The 24,577-nt window shown below is 29.6% G+C and overlaps 1 protein-coding gene and 3 long non-coding RNA genes across 6 annotated transcripts; 3 read left to right on the top strand and 1 right to left on the bottom strand.

The window, feature by feature from the left end:
- The first annotated feature begins 263 nt into the window (after positions 1 to 263).
- Positions 264 to 1,354, top strand: LOC125580187. The gene is made up of 2 exons (XR_007317931.1): positions 264 to 640; positions 981 to 1,354. It is a non-coding gene; the product is annotated as an uncharacterized LOC125580187 (long non-coding RNA).
- Positions 1,355 to 4,535: 3,181 nt separating this feature from the next.
- On the top strand, positions 4,536 to 11,590 carry LOC111202652. The gene is made up of 4 exons (XR_007318675.1): positions 4,536 to 5,855; positions 5,953 to 6,107; positions 10,683 to 10,876; positions 11,217 to 11,590. It is a non-coding gene; the product is annotated as an uncharacterized LOC111202652 (long non-coding RNA).
- On the bottom strand, positions 7,727 to 9,210 carry LOC106441613 (2-oxoglutarate-Fe(II) type oxidoreductase hxnY). 2 transcript variants are annotated; one of them, XR_007318674.1, is made up of 7 exons: positions 8,946 to 9,210; positions 8,730 to 8,833; positions 8,586 to 8,644; positions 8,451 to 8,506; positions 8,326 to 8,371; positions 8,158 to 8,237; positions 7,727 to 8,051 (listed from the first exon to the last, which is right to left on the bottom strand). XR_007318674.1 is itself a non-coding variant. In XM_022696646.2 (6 exons), the coding sequence occupies exons 2-6, from the start codon at positions 8,769 to 8,771 to the stop codon at positions 7,784 to 7,786; spliced, it is 630 nt and encodes a 209-aa protein (XP_022552367.2). In that variant the 5' UTR covers positions 8,772 to 8,833; positions 8,946 to 9,184; the 3' UTR covers positions 7,727 to 7,783. The 2 variants fall into 2 exon arrangements, 1 of the variants encoding a protein (XP_022552367.2); XM_022696646.2 differs by having other exon boundaries at positions 8,326 to 8,506; positions 8,946 to 9,184.
- Positions 11,591 to 15,913: 4,323 nt separating the features above from the next.
- On the top strand, positions 15,914 to 21,819 carry LOC111203167. Of its 2 annotated transcripts, XR_002656002.2 has the most exons (7): positions 15,914 to 16,087; positions 16,185 to 16,339; positions 17,792 to 18,777; positions 18,857 to 18,947; positions 19,025 to 19,113; positions 19,217 to 19,352; positions 21,505 to 21,819. It is a non-coding gene; the product is annotated as an uncharacterized LOC111203167 (long non-coding RNA). The 2 variants fall into 2 exon arrangements; XR_007318605.1 differs by lacking the exon at positions 21,505 to 21,819 and having other exon boundaries at positions 19,217 to 19,516.
- The last annotated feature ends 2,758 nt before the right edge of the window (positions 21,820 to 24,577 follow it).

Genomic DNA, 24,577 nt, shown 5'->3' with positions numbered 1-24,577 from the left:
GCTCAAATGATACAGTTAAGCGTAAATCATCATAAGGCATGTAGTATTGTCGGTTGTCGAATCGTCTATGTAATATTTCTCATAATTCTAGTATCGTAATAAATCAGCGTTAAAAAAATCTAAATAGTCATTATGATATTAAATGTATTTCCATTTTATTTTAATTTTAAATTAATCTAAATTATACTAGTAATGATAAAAGACACGTTAGTTTTAAAAATTAATATATATATATATATATATATCCCAAAAAAACAATAATGATTTATGATTCCAATCCAAGGGTATATATGTAAATCAAGCATATAAAGGCGTGAATAAAATAAAGCATAGAGATCATCTGAGTATCCATGACGAGGTTGCACGTGTGGCACAGCTTTTAAGCAGATTAATAACTAGTGATCATCGATCTAATGAAACAAATGATTATTGCCCTTTTGATTTAGCGGTTAATCGCATGTGCCAGCTCAGACGGTCACATGATAAAGACACGTGGGACCACACCCCGAACCGAACCCATTTCCGAGCCACTTTGATTATTTTTGGAAATGCACGTAGCCGCATGTGCGAGGGATTCTGTCAGCAGTGCACGATGTTGGTTCCTCCAACTTTCATCAGACGGCTGTGACTGGTTGTCTCAGTGAGTATTTTTTTTTTTATTACATGCTATCTATAAAGTGAACGTAAAAATAAAAGTGACCATATAATTGACAATCTTATATAAGATCTTCGTTACAAATCGCAACGACCTACAACTGCAATCAATAAAACATATTTGGCATATTTATATTTTGGAACTATAGGCATTGTCATTTTGTCTATCGGTGATGAATCAATTATCATTGTGTTTCTGCATGACGTTAGTGCTTGCTGTTATAACACCAAATTTAGCATTTCTTTTGGAAATACGTATGGTACATCGTTCATAATATCGCACAATTAATATGTGTCTTAACAAAGTGTGTGTTTACGACTTGTAGCTGGCAGTACTATATGGGAAGTCATCGAATTTAGGGCGATTTATTATTTGACAGTTGAGGAGATGAAGCGTTATGGGGCAAAACGAGGGGGACACACGTGTGCTTCGCTGTCTTATGATTCGGAATCGAGTGTAGAACTTCGAGCTCCACGTCCCTTCCACGTGAAGGTGGTGACGCTCGAACCAACTTGCTTTTAGTTTTCGACCCCTTCCTGTCCTTTTTACATTAATGTTCTTTCTTTATCGATCCCTTCGTGGTTTGCCCATGTTTATTTTTATATACTATTAGTACATGAGAACCCATCTTAAACTCTTTGAAATACTTGTGCAAAAGTGTTATCAAATGTAATAACGTATATTTGATGCGTTGCTATATACTCTCTCTGTTCCTGAAAGTAAGATTTTCTAGAGTATGCACGCTTATTAAGAATTTAATAAATGTTTATAATTTAATTTATTTTTTACTTTATTATACAATTTCCAATAACTTTCCACCAATGAAATTTAACTAATTCAAATATTCTCAATTAATGTTCCTCAAAAGTATAAAAAAATACCTTAACAATATATAAAATCTATCTATGTGGAACAAGAAAAAAAACCTAAAACATCTTATTTTCGGGAACGGAAGTAGTATATCTTTCTTGTAAAGAACTGTGGTGATTTAGTGCCCTTTAATTAAGAGGTTTTGTCTTTATTCTATTTTCTAAAATGTCAAAGCAGAAATTTTTATCTCGTATTTTGAACAGATAAAGGTTACTACTCTATGCTGTAATTCGAATCTACAAATTTACTATCTTAAAGACGGAGCATGAGCATCACATTTAAAATTTTACACACAAAAATCAATTGAACATCTTGTAGTGTACCCTTGGGTGTATGCGTTAAGAAACAATGTGTCGAGAAATCACGTTATCATGTAGTATTGTACTACCTCCTAAATGTAGATGTTTCAAAGAATTTTGATGTTCTAATATATAGATGTTTTCATTTTTCTATGAAATTTTTTATTTTTTTAAAAACTGTGCAACCAATTATATTTGATAATATATTTTGTAATTAATTGAATAACGTTAATTTATAGTTTTAATGATACTTTCTAGACAAAACAATGATTTTTTTAATATGTGTATTTTTACCTAAACATCTTATATTTAGGAACATATGGAATATTTTATAAATAAACAAGAGAGTAAATAACGAAAAAAAAAACTACAACGTTTTTATATGTCAGCTCATTTTGCTGTCTAATTGTCGTAGCTGTCGTTTCTCTTCGCATAACTCATCTTCACTATTATAGATACATATTTTGTTTGTTCAAAAATAAGACAAATATTTTGCTTAGAATTATTATTTTTTGGCCGATACTTAAAATTTTATTTTTGCTGCTTAGGAGTTTATGCTGATTTAATTTATGGTATGTGTTCACAACCATAAAAACTTAGATTTCATGTATGCAGGACGGTCTCAAATTATATCAAGATCATTTCAAAACAATATTAACTATATATTCCATCCGTTTCAGAAAAATGTATATTTTAAATTTTTCACACTTATTAAAAAACATATCAGATTTTAGTTACTAATACATTATTTTATGTTATCAACTACTCCCCACAACTTTTAACCAATAAAATTTTAGTAAACACAATTATTTTTTTCGAAGTTTACAATTTGCAATTATTTTATGCATTGAAAATGTAAAACATGTATCTTTTTGAATTTTTTTTTAAATATGGATCTTTTTGGAACGGAGGGAGTATTTAACAATGTAATGACATAGTTTTAAAAATTTAATAGCTTTTTATTTTTTATCAAAGTTATGTATTTTATTTTAGAAACTTTGAGGTTTCTCCTCGAATTATAAACTATAAAATTAATAATACATTTTTACAAGTTTTAAACCAAAGTTATGTATTTTATTTTAGAAACTTTTTTATTTTTTTTATTTTTAGATTCGGGATTTGTTCGACCGCTCCACTAATACATGCTATTTGACGGCACTGTATGTATGTTATCCAATGGCATGTGTTTTGACATGAACATGTGACATTTTTGATAAAATAATACCATAAAATATGGGTTACCTAGAAAATTACGGATTCAGGTCCAAAACTATGATATTCTAAAAATAATAGTCTAGCAGTACATGCAAACTTATAATTATAAAACTTTGACAAAAAAACATGTTCTACACAATATCATGTTTTCTGTTAAAAGAACAAAACTTATCTATGGTTTTGGCACATTTTTTTTGGTCAAAATGGTTTTGGCACATTTTTTGTTGCAAATTTTTGCTATACATTTGGTTATCTAACAAATTAGCAGGTGTTTATAAATTATAACATATATGTAAATTTACGAGCGCGTGTGCATTTCAAGCTCTAGAGTACGTCTGGGCATTTTACTTGTACCTAATGTTTGAACCGAACCTGACCAAAAAATTTTCAACCGAAACTAAATCAAAATAAAAAATATCTGAATGAATATTGAGTTAGAAAAGTTTGGATATCCAAAATTGATCGGTTATATTCGATATCCGAACCCAAAATACCCGAACATATATATAGGTAAACCTAAACCTACATCTCCCATTCTCCATTCTTCTCTCCGTCTTCTTTTTCTGCAACATTGAAAAAAAAAATTGTACATAGTTGAATTCTCGTTTTTTCATCTTTTTTATATGTTCAATACATACAAAAACTCATATTTATGGCTGACTACAAAAAGGAATCCCATGATTTATGCTTTTTTGCTCCACAACTGGATTTTCAAAACAATCAAGATATTTAGGTGCATGCTACTTAACACCATCTTTGTTAAGCCTAAGGCATTAATAAACTTTGAGTTTGTGCTTCATGGGATTAGACATTCACACTTGTGGATTCACTGTTCCGTGGAATTACAGAAAACGATGAAGATGAATCATAGAATATTTTTTAAAATTTTGTTAAGTATTTAGGTTATTTCAATATATTCGAAATATCTGAACCCGAACTAAAAATATTCGAACCCGATCTGATATGTAAAAATACCGAATGGATTCTAGATCCTTAACTGAAATACCTAAAAACTCGAAATACCCGATCCAAATTCGAACTGAAACCGCTCACCCAAACTGACTCTAGAGTTCACACTTTTCTCTCTGAAAGTTCGCTCAAAAATATTCTTATACTCCTTCTGTATCATTTTAAGTGGTGTTTAAGGTTTTTACACAAAAATTAAGAAAATACAAATTTTTATGCAATTTATCTTGGTTACATAAAATTGCATTAAATAAAATCAGTCTAACCAATAAGAAAAACATGTACTCCCTCCGTTTTTAATTGTAAGTAGTTTTGCTTAAAAGCACGAATATTTAGAAAATTGTTATTTAAAAGAATATATCATTTAACCAATTAATTCAACCAATTATTAAAAACCTAACATTATTTCATTGGTCACACAATATTCAATTAATGAAAAAAATGCATTGAAATATGTAAACTACTTATATTGTGAAACAAATTGTTTTTGCTAAAACTACTTACATTTAAAAACGGAGGGAATAGTATTTTGTAATTGGTTGCAAATTTCAATTGACATTAAATTTTATATAGAAATTTGAGAACATCACTTATTATGAAACAAAATAAAAATGTTTAAACATCATTTAAAATGGTACGAAGGAAGTAATAAAAAATATTGGGAAGCGTAGAAATTAAGTGTATGGTTTACCTTTTCTGGTTCCTAAAGAGACCGGTGAAAACTGGCGGTTGCGATTTACGAACTTACGAGGACATCGACATGTTATTAAGATCAAATACCAATGTAATAAATGCAAATAAATGACACTGTTTTGTGTTGCGATCAATTAGAGTGTGACTGAATAGTCATTTTGGAGTAAATATTCTAGAGTAAAATTGTTTTACTCTATTTCGTGCTTAATATTTACCAATCAGGTTGAAAAGTAGTGGTAGAAATTATTTCACTAGCTTTGAGTGGAGTAAACATTTACTCTCATTTCTTCTTTGTCTGTTCATTTTCTTTCTTCCATGTTTTGTTCCTCTTAATTACGCCGACAATTTACAATCACACGTTATAAATTAGAGATCTCATACTTTCACGGGATTAAATTTCCGATCGCATATACATGACATCACGACTTGCCCTGGAAATATCTTGACTAGTTTTTTTTTCTTTTTTCTTGACTAGTTGTTTATTGGGTTAATTTGCAAAGTGACAATATTGGAAAAAATATTAGTTTTGTAGTAAGAGGATAGAGAGAAGTAAAAAAAAAAAAAAAGAGAAAAAAGATACTAATATGGTTAGTCGGTGAAATATAGATTTTTTTTTGGTTATATGCTCAAAGTTCCCCTCTTTTTATTTCTCTGTCGTCGTTATTTACTTATCAATGGAGTTCAAATAATTGGGGGAGGTGTGATGATGATTAGAGAATGAAGAAACCCAAACTGGAAGTCAAATCGGACAAAAGTACTGATGGGGCCAACGCCATAACTGAGAGACACTACGTTGATTCGTTGAAGGATAAACTTGTCAATTACATCTACTTTCCTAAGCCTGAATTAATAGTCCCACGTGGGGTCTAGTTCACGTGAACTTCACATGCCTTTCATGCCTCTTTGGTCATTCTATGGATCCCATTTTTACTCTCTTGTTGTTTTCCTTTTAATTGACAAGCTTCGTGGAAAATGTTTTTTGATTGTTTCGTACCGTTCTATCCTTCTTTGAGCATGCGCAGTGGTCTGTATATAAGAGAGTTTCTAAACAAAAATAATAAGAAAAAGAAAAGTATGGGAGAGGGAGTAGAAACAGAGAGAAACGTCTTTTCTTGAAGAAACGTCTTTTCTTGAAGAAACGTTCACCGAACTTTGAGGTACTATAAAGACAACTGTCATTGTTTCATTAGTTTAATTTTATTTTTAACATTAAAATTAAATCAAATAATAAATTATTTTGAAATATTAATATAGTAGTGGGAAGGTACCCTTCACGACGTACTCTTCACTAATGATGTCCTTAGCTTCCTAATGGTAATTGAGGATTGAACGGTAGGGGACAAGCGGTTCAACTGCGGTGCGATTCTAACAGTTATATAGTACTGTTAACTGCGGTGCGAGGCAGAAAGGTTCGTAACATTCGAAGTCTTAAAATTAAAACCTACCTATTTATTACGGCGATTGCAAATAAATAATACTTCTACTAAATTTGATTCCATTAAGTGGATAGACACAATTTACTAAACCTAGAATATGTATAACAAGTTTTTAAGTTATAATACTATAAATAAATTCATTTGTAACTAATATTCACTAACCACCTATTATAATTTTATATTTATAAAAGGTTTAAGCTAAATTTTCAAATATTTTTCTCCAATATCACACATATAAATAAATAAAATATAGAAAATAGCTATTGTTTATAGTTTCTGATTCTATATTTTCTGTATGAATAAGAGCGAAACCAAGGCACTGAATATGATAGCACATGCCTCCCTAATATTATTAAGATTAACAATTTTGCATGTAAAATTTCATATAAATCAGCTAGAAGAAGTGGTTTAATGTTGTTGTGCACCCCCTTGTTAATTATTAAATTTTTGCACCCAATAGAAAATCATTATAGATTCTCCCCTGATCCTATTTACCTAATGACTCTATATAATTGAATTCACTAAATTCTCAAAATAGTAATAATAATTAAGTTCACTTTCGTGGGACCGCGATCCGTTGTCCCATAGCAAAGATGAATTGAATACCCCTATTCAATATCTGCACAAATATAATTTAGTATTCTACAGGAACAAAAATATATATAGGTTAAACTGATCTTTATGTTTTTTTTTTTTTTGAAAAAAAAAACTGATCTTTATGTTACTTACATATACAACAACATCTGTACATTTGGATTTTCTTTTTTATATATTACAGTATTTGGACATGCATGTGGTTTTAGGTTAGAAATCCCAAGACAGCAATCCGGGACAACAAACTCGCACGTATTTAAAAAATATTATAGTGAAATATATAAAGTATGAGGAATTCTAACTTTACTTCAAATTTGATATTACTCTTCAAATTTAATTTTAAAATGATATATCATTTCTATAAATACCTAATCTTTTTATATAAAAAATTAACCTTTATAAATCATTTATAAATTTAAAAAAAATATTTATAGAAGTTTAGAAACCCAACTTCACCCTTAAATACTAAATCCTAAATAATAATCATTAAATCCTAGACTCAAATATTAAAGTATTTTTTTATCAAGTATATTTTTGTAAAAATGTTGTAATGTTGTCTAACTTAATGTACTTTTAACTATTTTCTTTATTTTTTAATAATTATAATTATTTAATCAATAATTTTTGAGATAAATAAATGGATACCCGATAGAACCCGAAACATTCAAAATTTTCAAAAAGAACTTGTACCAAACATGATATCAATTCCTAATATGTATTCAAAATATATTGAACATCTAAAATAATTATCTATTATATGAAGATTGATGGTTGAAGGTGGCGGTTGAAGGTTGAAGTTTTTAGATTTTGGTTTTGTTTTCATTGAATAATGTTTTTCATTTCATGAGAAATTGATTTTCGTTTTATGCTTTCATTTATTTGGTTTTCTTTCTATCAATAACTATGTTTACCTTTCACTTGATTTGATCACATTTGATGTTCCTTTTTTTTAAACCGATTTTATTTATGTTTTGGTTACAAAATATGTACAAATTAAGTATTTTAAAACAAAAGAACCGATTTTACTTACTTTTTGGTTACAAAGTAGATATAAATCAGCTACATTTAAACCGAAGAACCGATTGGGACCCAGACCAGAAAGTACATCGGGTTGTACCGGTTCTTTGAAGATTTACTAACCCCGACCCGAACCCGATAGAATCCGAACCGGTCCCGAACCGAATTTTCATATAACCCGAATGAGACTGATTTTTATAAACCCGAAAAACAGAAACCCGATTGGGACCCCGAATGTACATGCCTAAGATGAGGGATTGGCTGAATCGCTCGTGGAAATAATCACTGGTTCGGACCGGTGGAAACCTGAGGGGTAACAAATTCACAAATCAACCTTTTTGGTTTTTTGATTAAGGACCAAAACTTTTTATTAGTTCAAAATCACCCCCAACAATCAAAATTCAGATAATACCTAGGAGGGTATGTTTGACTACAACAACTCTCCAAGCACTCCACAACACAGTTTGGGTCTGGATCTAGAAATACAGCCACCTTTCAAGTAATTAAACCAACAAATATTAGATAGAATGATGATTAGTAAAACAGAGTCACAACAGAAGAAATGTGTGTATGTTCATACCGAGTAACGTTCTTCTCCCACTGACAACACTCTATGCATTGTTGATCTATAAAACGCACATAAGACTGAGGTTTTGAAATCAATATAATGCCCTGAAATGAAAAGGTTGAACTTTTGGTGGGTACCGGAAAAGCCCATTAGTCCATCTCTCCATAAGGTCTCCGATGTTGACAACAAAACACTGGTTGTTTACACAAAAGTCTTCATAAGTTTTCAAGGCTTACAGTACAGTGTCAGTCAAAACTGTTAGTATAACTTACCCTTTAATCCCAGGGACATCTTCCCAAACATTTGGTTCTTTATCTTTATCCCTGCAAACCTTTTTTAGTATGTAACCATTTGTTAGAACAATGAAGAAACTCATATTTCTTGATAAGCAAGTTATGAGAGATGAATGCTAATACTTGAAGCCCTGGAACTCCATCTGTTGCAAGAAGAGTTAGCATTCCAAAATCTGAATGAGCAGAGGCCCCACATGGTTCTTCTTCTTTAGATGAATTCAACTCTCCTGTGATGCAACAAAAAATTAAGATTCTCAAAACAATCTCACAATCTGCGACTCGTTTGAAACTGAAATATTATCCCTAACATGCTACAAAAGATTTTTGGTGATTAAAGACCTGAATAACGTAAGAGGCGAACAACTGCTGCTTGATCATTGAAGGCTCCCAATCTTTCAAAGAAGTTCTCTTCCAAATCCAACGCTAAAGCCACTAGGCCAAGCAATTTCTTGCCAACATCCCTAATGAGCAATTAAAAAAATAGAAATAAAAATAATCCAATATTATACAAGAACCAAACAACAAAATTGAATAGCTAGTTGTAGAAAGTTAAAAAAATATTGTCACTAAGCATTTCCTCCTACTTACACAACACTTTTATAATAACTTTCCATGGTTGGCCTCCATAGCGGAAAAAGATCTAATAAAATCCATAAGATAGATCAAATATAAACAAAATAATAAATTATGATTATACAAAAAACTTTTTTTTACCTTCAGAAAGCCATTTATTAGGGTAATGTTTACCTAAACCACCCTCTGAAGATCCAAAAGTGAATTACAACGTATTCTCTCCGTTTTTAATATAAATCGTTTTAGAATTGTGCACGTAGATTAAGAAAATCATTAATTTTTTATATTTTTTAAACAAAAACATCATTAATTATTTACTTAACCACAAATCAACCAATAATAAAATAGAAGGTATATTATCATTGTTCATATAACATTAAGTGTTAATAAATTTTACATAGAAAACCAAAAACGTCATATATTTTGAAACATAAAAATTTCTCTAATACGATTTATATTAAAAAACGGAGAGAGTATAATATAGTATAAGTTTGTGGGGGAACAACTTTCACCATTTTGATGGGCAGATAGAATATAAGTTTGCGGGGGAACAACTTTCACCATTTTAAGCAACAGACACATTGGCAACATAAATTTATAGTGATTTAATTAGCTTCCTTAATAGTGTGATATGTAGAGATCATTATGTCCGATATTTGATTGCAAAATCTCGACTCATTAAGCGGTTTGAAGAAAAAGAAAAAAAAATATCTCGACTCGTTATTGATTTGGTCCCACAGCCTGATTATCTCTCTATTTTCACAACTAGTGTGATTTTAGTATTCAACACACTAATTAAGAAAAACGTTATTTATTTCCTTGATAATTATAACTACTTTTTAAAATCAGTCAATGCACTTTATTTTAATGGTTAAAGTTTAAAGGTTTTTACACGTAGATTTAATGTCTTGCAAACTGCACATTATAAGAAGTCAAGGTTTTAATTTTCGACGAAAACGATTTATTAAACAATTATCCAGACTATGGAAAAAGGTTTACAAGAAATCTTCAATATAGTGCAACTAAATCCGGTCAGGCGTGGATTTTCATAGGACGGCTCAAATGATACAGTTAAGCGTAAATCATCATAAGGCATGTAGTATTGTCGGTTGTCGAATCGTCTATGTAATATTTCTCATAATTCTAGTATCGTAATAAATCAGCGTTAAAAAAATCTAAATAGTCATTATGATATTAAATGTATTTCCATTTTATTTTAATTTTAAATTAATCTAAATTATACTAGTAATGATAAAAGACACGTTAGTTTTAAAAATTAAATATATATATATATATATATATCCCAAAAAAACAATAATGATTTATGATTCCAATCCAAGGGTATATATGTAAATCAAGCATATAAAGGCGTGAATAAAATAAAGCATAGAGATCATCTGAGTATCCATGACGAGGTTGCACGTGTGGCACAGCTTTTAAGCAGATTAATAACTAGTGATCATCGATCTAATGAAACAAATGATTATTGCCCTTTTGATTTAGCGGTTAATCGCATGTGCCAGCTCAGACGGTCACATGATAAAGACACGTGGGACCACACCCCGAACCGAACCCATTTCCGAGCCACTTTGATTATTTTTGGAAATGCACGTAGCCGCATGTGCGAGGGATTCTGTCAGCAGTGCACGATGTTGGTTCCTCCAACTTTCATCAGACGGCTGTGACTGGTTGTCTCAGTGAGTATTTTTTTTTTTATTACATGCTATCTATAAAGTGAACGTAAAAATAAAAGTGACCATATAATTGACAATCTTATATAAGATCTTCGTTACAAATCGCAACGACCTACAACTGCAATCAATAAAACATATTTGGCATATTTATATTTTGGAACTATAGGCATTGTCATTTTGTCTATCGGTGATGAATCAATTATCATTGTGTTTCTGCATGACGTTAGTGCTTGCTGTTATAACACCAAATTTAGCATTTCTTTTGGAAATACGTATGGTACATCGTTCATAATATCGCACAATTAATATGTGTCTTAACAAAGTGTGTGTTTACGACTTGTAGCTGGCAGTACTATATGGGAAGTCATCGAATTTAGGGCGATTTATTATTTGACAGTTGAGGAGATGAAGCGTTATGGGGCAAAACGAGGGGGACACACGTGTGCTTCGCTGTCTTATGATTCGGAATCGAGTGTAGAACTTCGAGCTCCACGTCCCTTCCACGTGAAGGTGGTGACGCTCGAACCAACTTGCTTTTAGTTTTCGACCCCTTCCTGTCCTTTTTACATTAATGTTCTTTCTTTATCGATCCCTTCGTGGTTTGCCCATGTTTATTTTTATATACTATTAGTACATGAGAACCCATCTTAAACTCTTTGAAATACTTGTGCAAAAGTGTTATCAAATGTAATAACGTATATTTGATGCGTTGCTATATACTCTCTCTGTTCCTGAAAGTAAGATTTTCTAGAGTATGCACGCTTATTAAGAATTTAATAAATGTTTATAATTTAATTTATTTTTTACTTTATTATACAATTTCCAATAACTTTCCACCAATGAAATTTAACCAATTCAAATATTCTCAATTAATGTTCCTCAAAAGTATAAAAAAATACCTTAACAATATATAAAATCTATCTATGTGGAACAAGAAAAAAACCTAAAACATCTTATTTTCGGGAACGGAAGTAGTATATCTTTCTTGTAAAGAACTGTGGTGATTTAGTGCCCTTTAATTAAGAGGTTTTGTCTTTATTCTATTTTCTAAAATGTCAAAGCAGAAATTTTTATCTCGTATTTTGAACAGATAAAGGTTACTACTCTATGCTGTAATTCGAATCTACAAATTTACTATCTTAAAGACGGAGCATGAGCATCACATTTAAAATTTTACACACAAAAATCAATTGAACATCTTGTAGTGTACCCTTGCGTGTATGCGTTAAGAAACAATGTGTCGAGAAATCACGTTATCATGTAGTATTGTACTACCTCCTATGTAGATGTTTCAAAGAATTTTGATGTTCTAATATATAGATGTTTTCATTTTTCTATGAAATTTTTTATTTTTTTAAAAACTGTGCAACCAATTATATTTGATAATATATTTTGTAATTAATTGAATAACGTTAATTTATAGTTTTAATGATACTTTCTAGACAAAACAATGATTTTTTTAATATGTGTATTTTTACCTAAACATCTTATATTTAGGAACATATGGAATATTTTATAAATAAACAAGAGAGTAAATAACGAAAAAAAAAACTACAACGTTTTTATATGTCAGCTCATTTTGCTGTCTAATTGTCGTAGCTGTCGTTTCTCTTCGCATAACTCATCTTCACTATTATAGATACATATTTTGTTTGTTCAAAAATAAGACAAATATTTTGCTTAGAATTATTATTTTTTGGCCGATACTTAAAATTTTATTTTTGCTGCTTAGGAGTTTATGCTGATTTAATTTATGGTATGTGTTCACAACCATAAAAACTTAGATTTCATGTATGCAGGACGGTCTCAAATTATATCAAGATCATTTCAAAACAATATTAACTATATATTCCATCCGTTTCAGAAAAATGTATATTTTAAATTTTTCACACTTATTAAAAAACATATCAGATTTTAGTTACTAATACATTATTTTATGTTATCAACTACTCCCCACAACTTTTAACCAATAAAATTTTAGTAAACACAATTATTTTTTTCGAAGTTTACAATTTGCAATTATTTTATGCATTGAAAATGTAAAACATGTATCTTTTTGAATTTTTTTTTAAAATATGGATCTTTTTGGAACGGAGGGAGTATTTAACAATGTAATGACATAGTTTTAAAAATTTAATAGCTTTTTATTTTTTATCAAAGTTATGTATTTTATTTTAGAAACTTTGAGGTTTCTCCTCGAATTATAAACTATAAAATTAATAATACATTTTTACAAGTTTTAAACCAAAGTTATGTATTTTATTTTAGAAACTTTTTTATTTTTTTTATTTTTAGATTCGGGATTTGTTCGACCGCTCCACTAATACATGCTATTTGACGGCACTGTATGTATGTTATCCAATGGCATGTGTTTTGACATGAACATGTGACATTTTTGATAAAATAATACCATAAAATATGGGTTACCTAGAAAATTACGGATTCAGGTCCAAAACTATGATATTCTAAAAATAATAGTCTAGCAGTACATGCAAACTTATAATTATAAAACTTTGACAAAAAAACATGTTCTACACAATATCATGTTTTCTGTTAAAAGAACAAAACTTATCTATGGTTTTGGCACATTTTTTTTGGTCAAAATGGTTTTGGCACATTTTTTGTTGCAAATTTTTGCTATACATTTGGTTATCTAACAAATTAGCAGGTGTTTATAAATTATAACATATATGTAAATTTACGAGCGCGTGTGCATTTCAAGCTCTAGAGTACGTCTGGGCATTTTACTTGTACCTAATGTTTGAACCGAACCTGACCAAAAAATTTTCAACCGAAACTAAATCAAAATAAAAAATATCTGAATGAATATTGAGTTAGAAAAGTTTGGATATCCAAAATTGATCGGTTATATTCGATATCCGAACCCAAAATACCCGAACATATATATAGGTAAACCTAAACCTACATCTCCCATTCTCCATTCTTCTCTCCGTCTTCTTTTTCTGCAACATTGAAAAAAAAAATTGTACATAGTTGAATTCTCGTTTTTTCATCTTTTTTATATGTTCAATACATACAAAAACTCATATTTATGGCTGACTACAAAAAGGAATCCCATGATTTATGCTTTTTTGCTCCACAACTGGATTTTCAAAACAATCAAGATATTTAGGTGCATGCTACTTAACACCATCTTTGTTAAGCCTAAGGCATTAATAAACTTTGAGTTTGTGCTTCATGGGATTAGACATTCACACTTGTGGATTCACTGTTCCGTGGAATTACAGAAAACGATGAAGATGAATCATAGAATATTTTTTAAAATTTTGTTAAGTATTTAGGTTATTTCAATATATTCGAAATATCTGAACCCGAACTAAAAATATTCGAACCCGATCTGATATGTAAAAATACCGAATGGATTCTAGATCCTTAACTGAAATACCTAAAAACTCGAAATACCCGATCCAAATTCGAACTGAAACCGCTCACCCAAACTGACTCTAGAGTTCACACTTTTCTCTCTGAAAGTTCGCTCAAAAATATTCTTATACTCCTTTTGTATCATTTTAAGTGGTGTTTAAGGTTTTTACACAAAAATTAAGAAAATACAAATTTTTATGCAATTTATCTTGGTTACATAAAATTGCATTAAATAAAATCAGCCTAACCAATAAGAAAAACATGTACTCCCTCCGTTTTTAATTGTAAGTAGTTTTGCTTAAAAGCACGAATATTTAGAAAATTGTTATTTAAAAGAATATATCATTTAACCAATTAATTCAACCAATTATTAAAAACCTAACATTATTTCATTGGTCACACAATATTCAATTAATGAAAAAGATGCATTGAAATATGTAAACTACTTATATTGTGAAACAAATTGTTTTTGCTAAAACTACTTACATTTAAAAACGGAGGGAATAGTATTTTGTAATTGGTTGCAAATTTCAATTGACATTAAATTTTATATAGAAATTTGAGAACATCACTTATTATGAAACAAAATAAAAATGTTTAAACATCATTTAAAATGGTACGAAGGAAGTAATAAAAAATATTGGGAAGCGTAGAAATTAAGTGTATGGTTTACCTTTTCTGGTTCCTAAAGAGACCGGTGAAAACTGGCGGTTGCGATTTACGAACTTACGAGGACATCGACATGTTATTAAGATCAAATACCAATGTAATAAATGCAAATAAATGACACTGTTTTGTGTTGCGATCAATTAGAGTGTGACTGAATAGTCATTTTGGAGTAAATATTCTAGAGTAAAATTGTTTTACTCTATTTCGTGCTTAATATTTACCAATCAGGTTGAAAAGTAGTGGTAGAAATTATTTCACTAGCTTTGAGTGGAGTAAACATTTACTCTCATTTCTTCTTTGTCTGTTCATTTTCTTTCTTCCATGTTTTGTTCCTCTTAATTACGCCGACAATTTACAATCACACGTTATAAATTAGAGATCTCATACTTTCACGGGATTAAATTTCCGATCGCATATACATGACATCACGACTTGCCCTGGAAATATCTTGACTAGTTTTTTTTCTTTTTTCTTGACTAGTTGTTTATTGGGTTAATTTGCAAAGTGACAATATTGGAAAAAATATTAGTTTTGTAGTAAGAGGATAGAGAGAAGTAAAAAAAAAAAAAAGAGAAAAAAGATACTAATATGGTTAGTCGGTGAAATATAGATTTTTTTTTGGTTATATGCTCAAAGTTCCCCTCTTTTTATTTCTCTGTCGTCGTTATTTACTTATCAATGGAGTTCAAATAATTGGGGGAGGTGTGATGATGATTAGAGAATGAAGAAACCCAAACTGGAAGTCAAATCGGACAAAAGTACTGATGGGGCCAACGCCATAACTGAGAGACACTACGTTGATTCGTTGAAGGATAAACTTGTCAATTACATCTACTTTCCTAAGCCTGAATTAATAGTCCCACGTGGGGTCTAGTTCACGTGAACTTCACATGCCTTTCATGCCTCTTTGGTCATTCTATGGATCCCATTTTTACTCTCTTGTTGTTTTCCTTTTAATTGACAAGCTTCGTGGAAAATGTTTTTTGATTGTTTCGTACCGTTCTATCCTTCTTTGAGCATGCGCAGTGGTCTGTATATAAGAGAGTTTCTAAACAAAAATAATAAGAAAAAGAAAAGTATGGGAGAGGGAGTAGAAACAGAGAGAAACGTCTTTTCTTGAAGAAACGTCTTTTCTTGAAGAAACGTTCACCGAACTTTGAGGTACTATAAAGACAACTGTCATTGTTTCATTAGTTTAATTTTATTTTTAACATTAAAATTAAATCAAATAATAAATTATTTTGAAATATTAATATAGTAGTGGGAAGGTACCCTTCACGACGTACTCTTCACTAATGATGTCCTTAGCTTCCTAATGGTAATTGAGGATTGAACGGTAGGGGACAAGCGGTTCAACTGCGGTGCGATTCTAACAGTTATATAGTACTGTTAACTGCGGTGCGAGGCAGAAAGGTTCGTAACATTCGAAGTCTTAAAATTAAAACCTACCTATTTATTACGGCGATTGCAAATAAATAATACTTCTACTAAATTTGATTCCATTAAGTGGATAGACACAATTTACTAAACCTAGAATATGTATAACAAGTTTTTAAGTTATAATACTATAAATAAATTCATTTGTAACTAATATTCACTAACCACCTATTATAATTTTATATTTATAAAAGGTTTAAGCTAAATTTTCAAATATTTTTCTCCAATATCACACATATAAATAAATAAAATATAGAAAATAGCTATTGTTTATAGTTTCTGATTCTATATTTTCTGTATGAATAAGAGCGAAACCAAGGCACTGAATATGATAGCACATGCCTCCCTAATATTATTAAGATTAACAATTTTGCATGTAAAATTTCATATAAATCAGCTAGAAGAAGTGGTTTAATGTTGTTGTGCACCCCCTTGTTAATTATTAAATTTTTGCACCCAATAGAAAATCATTATAGATTCTCCCCTGATCCTATTTACCTAATGACTCTATATAATTGAATTCACTAAATTCTCAAAATAGTAATAATAATTAAGTTCACTTTCGTGGGACCGCGATCCGTTGTCCCATAGCAAAGATGAATTGAATACCCCTATTCAATATCTGCACAAATATAATTTAGTATTCTACAGGAACAAAAATATATATAGGTTAAACTGATCTTTATGTTTTTTTTTTTTTTGAAAAAAAAAACTGATCTTTATGTTACTTACATATACAACAACATCTGTACATTTGGATTTTCTTTTTTATATATTACAGTATTTGGACATGCATGTGGTTTTAGGTTAGAAATCCCAAGACAGCAATCCGGGACAACAAACTCGCACGTATTTAAAAAATATTATAGTGAAATATATAAAGTATGAGGAATTCTAACTTTACTTCAAATTTGATATTACTCTTCAAATTTAATTTTAAAATGATATATCATTTCTATAAATACCTAATCTTTTTATATAAAAAATTAACCTTTATAAATCATTTATAAATTTAAAAAAAATATTTATAGAAGTTTAGAAACCCAACTTCACCCTTAAATACTAAATCCTAAATAATAATCATTAAATCCTAGACTCAAATATTAAAGTATTTTTTTATCAAGTATATTTTTGTAAAAATGTTGTAATGTTGTCTAACTTAATGTACTTTTAACTATTTTCTTTATTTTTTAATAATTATAATTATTTAATCAATAATTTTTGAGATAAATAAAATTATTTATGAAATTAATATAATTTAGATTTTTTATTGAAATTTAAATATATATATATATATATATTAACTTTATTAAAAAATTAAGTAACATTTTTTATTAACAAAAATGTTAAAATAATACAATTTTTTAACACAAATTTTTTTTTTAACGTTGTATAATTATGCTATTACAACTATGAGAAATATTACAGATGACTACAGCCGACAATTCTACATGCCGTATGAGGATTCACGTCTGACTGCATCATCTGAGCCGCCCTATAGGATCCATGCTTGACGGTACTCCTTGCGTCATGCTGCAGATCTCTTGTAAGTTTTTTCTTCTTTAATTTGCATAACTCCACATTTTCTGGAAATTGAAATCCAGACCCCTTGTGTAGAATCATTAGTGAACCCTTAGTCAAACCGTTGGACCAAGTTGGCTTCCACTTTTTTAACACATTATGATAGAGAAACAAATATAACACCAAAAAAACAGGAGGGGTAGAGTTCACGTGCTTGTCACGCGGGATATAGTTGTGGACACACGAGCCTCGTACGGTGTAAAGATGGAGAGTAGCAAGGGCCGCACGATTCGCACTTGGGATGTTGACTTGTCAATTAGTTGAAGGATCATGTACATAATTAATGATTAAATACTTGCCATTGATAATATGCCACGTTGTATATTGACAATGGGACCACCTATAATATCCAAATAACATGATTAATAGAGAGCCCTTTAGACCAGCTCCATCGACGAGTTCAGGAAAGGTTCTAAGGGGAAAAAGACAAAAAAAATAAATGAAAAATGCAAAAATATGAAAGAACCGGTGTTTAATTAGGAGAAAGTAGAAGTGGTAAAAACCCCTAATGTGGCGGATCCGTATTGGCTTAAAAAAAGAGTGTGAAATCAGTTTCTCTCCTTCGCCGTGCTTTGTGCGAAATCAGTTTCTCTTCTTCCTCCATTCTCGATCACTCCGTCTCCTCTCTCAAATCTCATCTCATCCTTCTGGGTTAGGCAAAATCTCCTTCTGAAGCTATGATGAAGATCAGAAGGGAAGAAGGCTTCAAGAGAATGATTGTTTCTGGAAATCGATGGTGGGAATGAGCGTTCAACGGGAAGCCGACGAAGACGGCAAGATCTCACGGGAAGAAGTTTCAGGTCACGGTGGAGAAGGAGACATCAAGGATTTTGGTACGGTTAAATCTCAGTGATGTTTAGTTTTGATTATTAGAAGTTTTATTGAAACTGATTGGGAACTTGTGTTTTCAAGTTGTAGAGCCTGATTGGGAAGTTTTATTGAAACTGATTGGGAAGTTTTGTGAATGTAATGTCTTATGTGTTGGACTTGTACAAAAGAAAAGGTACGACCTTTATTCAGTTTCTGTGGGAATCTCACATTGCAATTTGTGTCCATGATCATTGTTTCGTTTCTTGACAGCTACTTGTCCTTGGTGGAAATGGGTTTGTGGGATCACATGTCTGTAAAGAAGCTTTAGATTGCGGCTTATCTGTCTCTAGCCTTACCAGGTACTCTGTTTTTTTTTTTTGATCAAGTTCAATTTTTTGTGGTTCACCATTGAAGCTTAGCTAGTTTATGTCATATGTTGAACCATTTGTATGGGTGTTATAGATCAGGTAGGTCGTCTGTACAAGAGTCATGGGCTTCCAGAGTTACATGGCATCAAGGTACTTGTTAGATCACTTCAACATGTTTTAGGAACTAGAATGTTTCCTCTATGCTACTTCCAGAGTTACATGGCATCAAGGTACTTGTTGGATCACCTCAATATATCTTCTAAAACACTTCCATCTTACTATTTGGTTCTCGTGTATTAGTTTTCGTTTGTCTTCTCAAATACTTGTAAAAATCTAAAACACTTCCATCTTACCAATTGCTTCAATGTCAAAAGAAAAAAAATTAAGAACTTCATAGGGGTTCTCCCATTGGACCTTTTCAAAACAAATTACAATATTAAGGGTTCTAAACTATTTAAAATACACAATTAATAATTAAATTAATTTTAAGAACCCATTAAAGGTTCTAACCAATGGAGGTGCTCTTAATACTATTGGCTTCTCATCCCCATTTATGTTCCCAAGTATTTAAATCTCGGAAATTTATGCCCCAAAGTTTAGTTTTCAATACTTGGTTGCAACTCGATCATTTATTTTTTGAATGAAAAACTCATTCTATTAATTTCAAAAAGAAATTGAATGAAAAGCTCATTTTTTGAATGAAAAGCTCATTCTCGGAAATTCCATTAATCTTTTAAAACATTATACTACCATTTAACGTGAATGGAAAGCTCATTCTATTAATTCCAAAAACATTTAAGCAAAATACAAATCAAAACATTACATAACAATTTTGTTAAAGAACAAATAGAATGAATCTATTTTATTTTTCTACAAGACTCCATTCATCTTATTTCATTCTTCTCTATTTCATTATTCCTTTTTTGATTTACCACTTACAACCTTTATTTATTTTGAAATGCAATCAAATGTATATTTACAAGAATAAAATTATAAAATATGAGTATTCATAGGTCTTCAAATATTTCTACTAGTTACAATAAAAATATATCAATTAAGAATATTTAAACCATGATATTTTATTAATTTATAGAATTATTAATTTACAATTATTTTTCAGAATTATATACTGTGAAGTATGTTTTATGTAAAAATAAGAGAAGAACTGATTTTTAAATTATAATTCTTGATTAAGTTTTACAAAAAAAAATTCATGTTGTATTATTCGATTATTGGTGTATATATATATATATATATATTAAAATTTATATGTATTTTAGGTATGAAATGACAAAACAACATCAAATTTTTTTGAAGTGTTTAGAAAGATTAAGCTAAATTTCACTGTGAATAACAATATTTTATTTTTATACATATAAAATGTATATACATTTTTATGTATTGGGATTTGGGAATATTTATTTGTATAAGATTATTCAAAATTTTATTATCTTAATATCTTTTTGAATAGTGTATTATTTTACATTAGTCCATTTCAGGACTAGAAAATTAATTATTAATTGTGTTTGTTAACTTATAGAGTTTCTATTGTATATTGAATTTACATTAAAAATTTCTACTGATTCCTTTATATAAATAGGAGCTATGCTCATTTTCTTATAAGATTAATCATCTAATATTTCAGATAACAAATGAAACACAATTACTCATCTATTATCTTTATTTCATTGTTTTTTTATCTCACTTGTGTTAATTCTATCAAGTTTTTGCATGTTTACAGTTTCTACTTTTTATTTGTTTTATGTTTTGTTTCGTTTTCTATTAAGAATGGAAGTATCTCATTTCAGAAATAATGGAAGTATTTCTTCTCCCATAAAATTTCAATCAATTTTATCAAATCTTTTGTATTCATTTCCATGTTTTTATTGAACAACCAGATACACACACATATAACATAAACTTTAATATATATATTTGTGCAATACAATACTAGAAACATACTCTCTTTTAGTTTCATGGAAAGTTGTTTTCATTTTATTTCAGCAATTACTAGCTTTCACATCTACAGTTTAAAAAAATACTAGTATATGTTTATTTAAGGGAGAATCTGTAGGATGACCATATTAAGAAAAATATTAAAAAAAAGAAAAGAAACTATGCTACCAAATAAAACAGAGGGGGGGAGGGAGGGAGGGATGGAGAGATAGGGAGAGAGAATTATACTATTGCGATAAATAGAATAGTATATTATAGGTATTAACAAAACATTGTTTTGAATATACGTTAAATCAGATGTATTGTTATATTTTAATATGATTCAGATATAGTATAGTACAATCTTTTGTCCGACAGTTTTTTGAAAATCTGTTTTTTAAAAAAATTTAAGTTATAACATGTATAGAAAAATCTATATGTTTTCAGAAACATAAGGAAAGGGAGAAGAAGAAGAAAATAAAAGAAAGAAAAAAGAAGAAATAAATGTATGATCAAACGGTTGTGACTGAACAAAGGTAGATAATGTAATATTATATAAAATACACATAATACTCTAGTCTATAGATCGTTATGTGTACAAACTTAATTTATGTATTTGTTACGTATATGTGTTCTAATTTCCTTTTATTCAAAGCTAGCTAATTTGGAGTTTATTTATTATAATTTTATGACAAGGTCATTAAACAGGGATGTATTGATTGATATATGCATGATAAATTTTCAATCGGTTTGTAAGATTAACATAGTGACATACTGACATGATAGTGATAAGCGTTTCCCATAGGCCATAACTAAGAGACACTCATATGTTTCATATGTCGTGGTTTTTGTAATATCATACAAGTTTCTTAATTAGGCTTGACAATGATTTAAATCAACATGACACTTGGCAAGCAAAAAAATGTGTCACACAAATATGAAAAATATTGAAGAAATAAAAAATATCGACCGACAACAAGATTGGTCAAGATTAACGCAATAATTGAACCATTAAAGTACAGTGAAATACCAGCAGAAATACCACACCACCTACTCTTTTTTTTTTGTTACTGTCACACCACCTACTCATAGGTGTAATAATGTAACTTAAAACACTATCGAGAAAAGGGAGGTTACATAAAATTGTGGAGATGATGATCCATAAGTTCACCCTATGATTCCCAGCCGCCTAGCTTTAGAGCCCACGACCATAGCCGACATCTCAAACTCGAACTTCGAGTCACATGTCGTGTTGTGATATAGGCTCTGAATGTTGTACGCGGGACTGGAAGAAGCACACAGCGGTCTAAAAAAGTGTCGTCATTCAACTAACTTCTTTTGTTATTAAGTTTAATTGGAAAATAATAATAAAATAAAAACAGAAAGTGGTGCGGGAGAAATTTATGACAGACCGCACCTGTGTTTGAAAAGAAGGTAAAAGTATGTGGTTTGGTGCGGTTCTCTATTTTTTGACTGGTAAAGTTTTACAAAACTGTGTTAACTAATATAATTAATTACAACATACTTATTCTAATAAAAAAGTTTGGATATAATCTGAAATTTTTTAAACTATTAAAAATATTATATGCATTTTATTTTTGTTATGCACAATAATTAACTTTGTTACCATATAAACTTTTTGCATCTTTTAGTTTATCCAAACATTTTCTACAAATATTAAAAATATTTGAACTATTTAATTTTAATCAAAAATATTATATATAATTAAAAACTGAAATTTTCTTCTTTTTTTATAACTTGAGTTAACAGTAAAAACACAACAAAATCAGAACTAAATGAAATGCTAGATTATCTTGGATATTAGGTAGTTTCTAATCCGGACCGAATTAAAAACCAAAAAAAAATTGAGCTGAAACTAAACCGAATCTTCTAAATATTTTCTAAATATTAATTTTGATATAAACAACCAAATTATAATATTTTAAATAAAATATGATATTAGCTATAAAATCTCATTAATAACATATTAAGTTTCATGTTTCACATATATAAGATATCTTTTAAAAATTAATATTGCAAATCTGTTATGGAAAAATTAATAAATTAAATTTATCTTCTGATTGTAATTTATTTGTACTTTATAAAAATATGTAAAATATATTTACAATATATATGAAAATATTAATTTATATTTTCCCGCACTTTTAAGTTTATAATCACCATTCAAACATCTGTCCCGCACTATCTATTATTTTGGTCACCATTCACATATTGTTTTGAACCACTTCTTTTAGACGAACCACACTTATCCAGCAGTATGCGTTTTGTTGACATAAACCGCATTTAAACCGCACCGCACTAAACAATCCGCTTGTCCCGCACCACCCAACCCGCTGTTACCATAAGGACGAGAGTAAATTACGCACTGGACAAAATTTAGCAGGTGGATCCGATTGGCTATAAAATCAATAGAACAAAATAATTACTGGAGTATATACAAAAAATTTACCATATTTTTTTCTGAAAATAATTTTTTTACGAGAAAATATTTGAAGAATAACAAATATCTTTATATGTAAAGTTGGCTTTGCTTCCCTCTTAGGCTATCCACGTACGCGGACACGTCACTAATTCAAGTCTTGAGAAACCGACACGTGTCCACGTCCAAAACGCGGCGTTTCATTAACTCGGAGTTGGAGATCGTGTGGGCTTTTGGTGTAACTCATAAATATTGTTGTGTGGGCTTTAAGATCAAATTAAAAATAATATTTTAACAGTATACTTTTATACTTTTAGTAAACAAATAATGTTGTGTTCTTCGTCTTATGAATACGTCATAAAAACAATTTTTATGATATTGTTGATATTCAAACCGATCATACCGGTATGAAAAATTAATGTAAATCAAAAGAACCAAGTACGGTAATTTTACTTAGATTTACATGTGTCGAAAATACAATAATTTTTATTTATTTATTTTAATGTGTAAAATAGCCCGTAAAAACAAAAAAAACTAGATGAATCAATAGGTTTATAGTATATTAGTGAACATTCATATAAAATGTATAATATTATGTAGAGAATGCAAAATTGAATTTACTAAATTAGTATATGTATACTGAGCATTTAACATATGAATAATGTTATAGAAAAAAAGCATAGGAATAATTATTTGCTTTACCATTTACATCAATTTATTTCACGATAAATAGTGCTCCTATAATTATTTGTTTTACCTATTTACATCAATTTATTTTTTAAGGTCCATGATTTCACAATAAATAGTGCTCCTAACTTCTTTTTTTTCATACAATAGCACAAACATATTATTATATATTACTCCTACTTAGCTATTTGAATAAACGAACACTCTGATATTTGAAAATTTTGAACAATTCCGTTTGTACGGTAAACAATTTTATTTCAAAGTAATAATACACCAATGCAAAAATAAATTTTGCAAGATAATTACACGCATCTGCATCATAAGCTCTTTATTACATACGAGCATAGATTCTATAAAAACGTTCATGCAATATTATCATTTAATTTAAATATA

This window comes from Brassica napus, chromosome C1 (assembly GCF_020379485.1).
Source record: "Brassica napus cultivar Da-Ae chromosome C1, Da-Ae, whole genome shotgun sequence".
NCBI classification, from domain to species: domain Eukaryota; kingdom Viridiplantae; phylum Streptophyta; class Magnoliopsida; order Brassicales; family Brassicaceae; genus Brassica; species Brassica napus.
The sequence above is the reverse complement of the archived record's forward strand: the minus strand, read 5'-3'. Positions and strand labels throughout refer to the sequence as shown.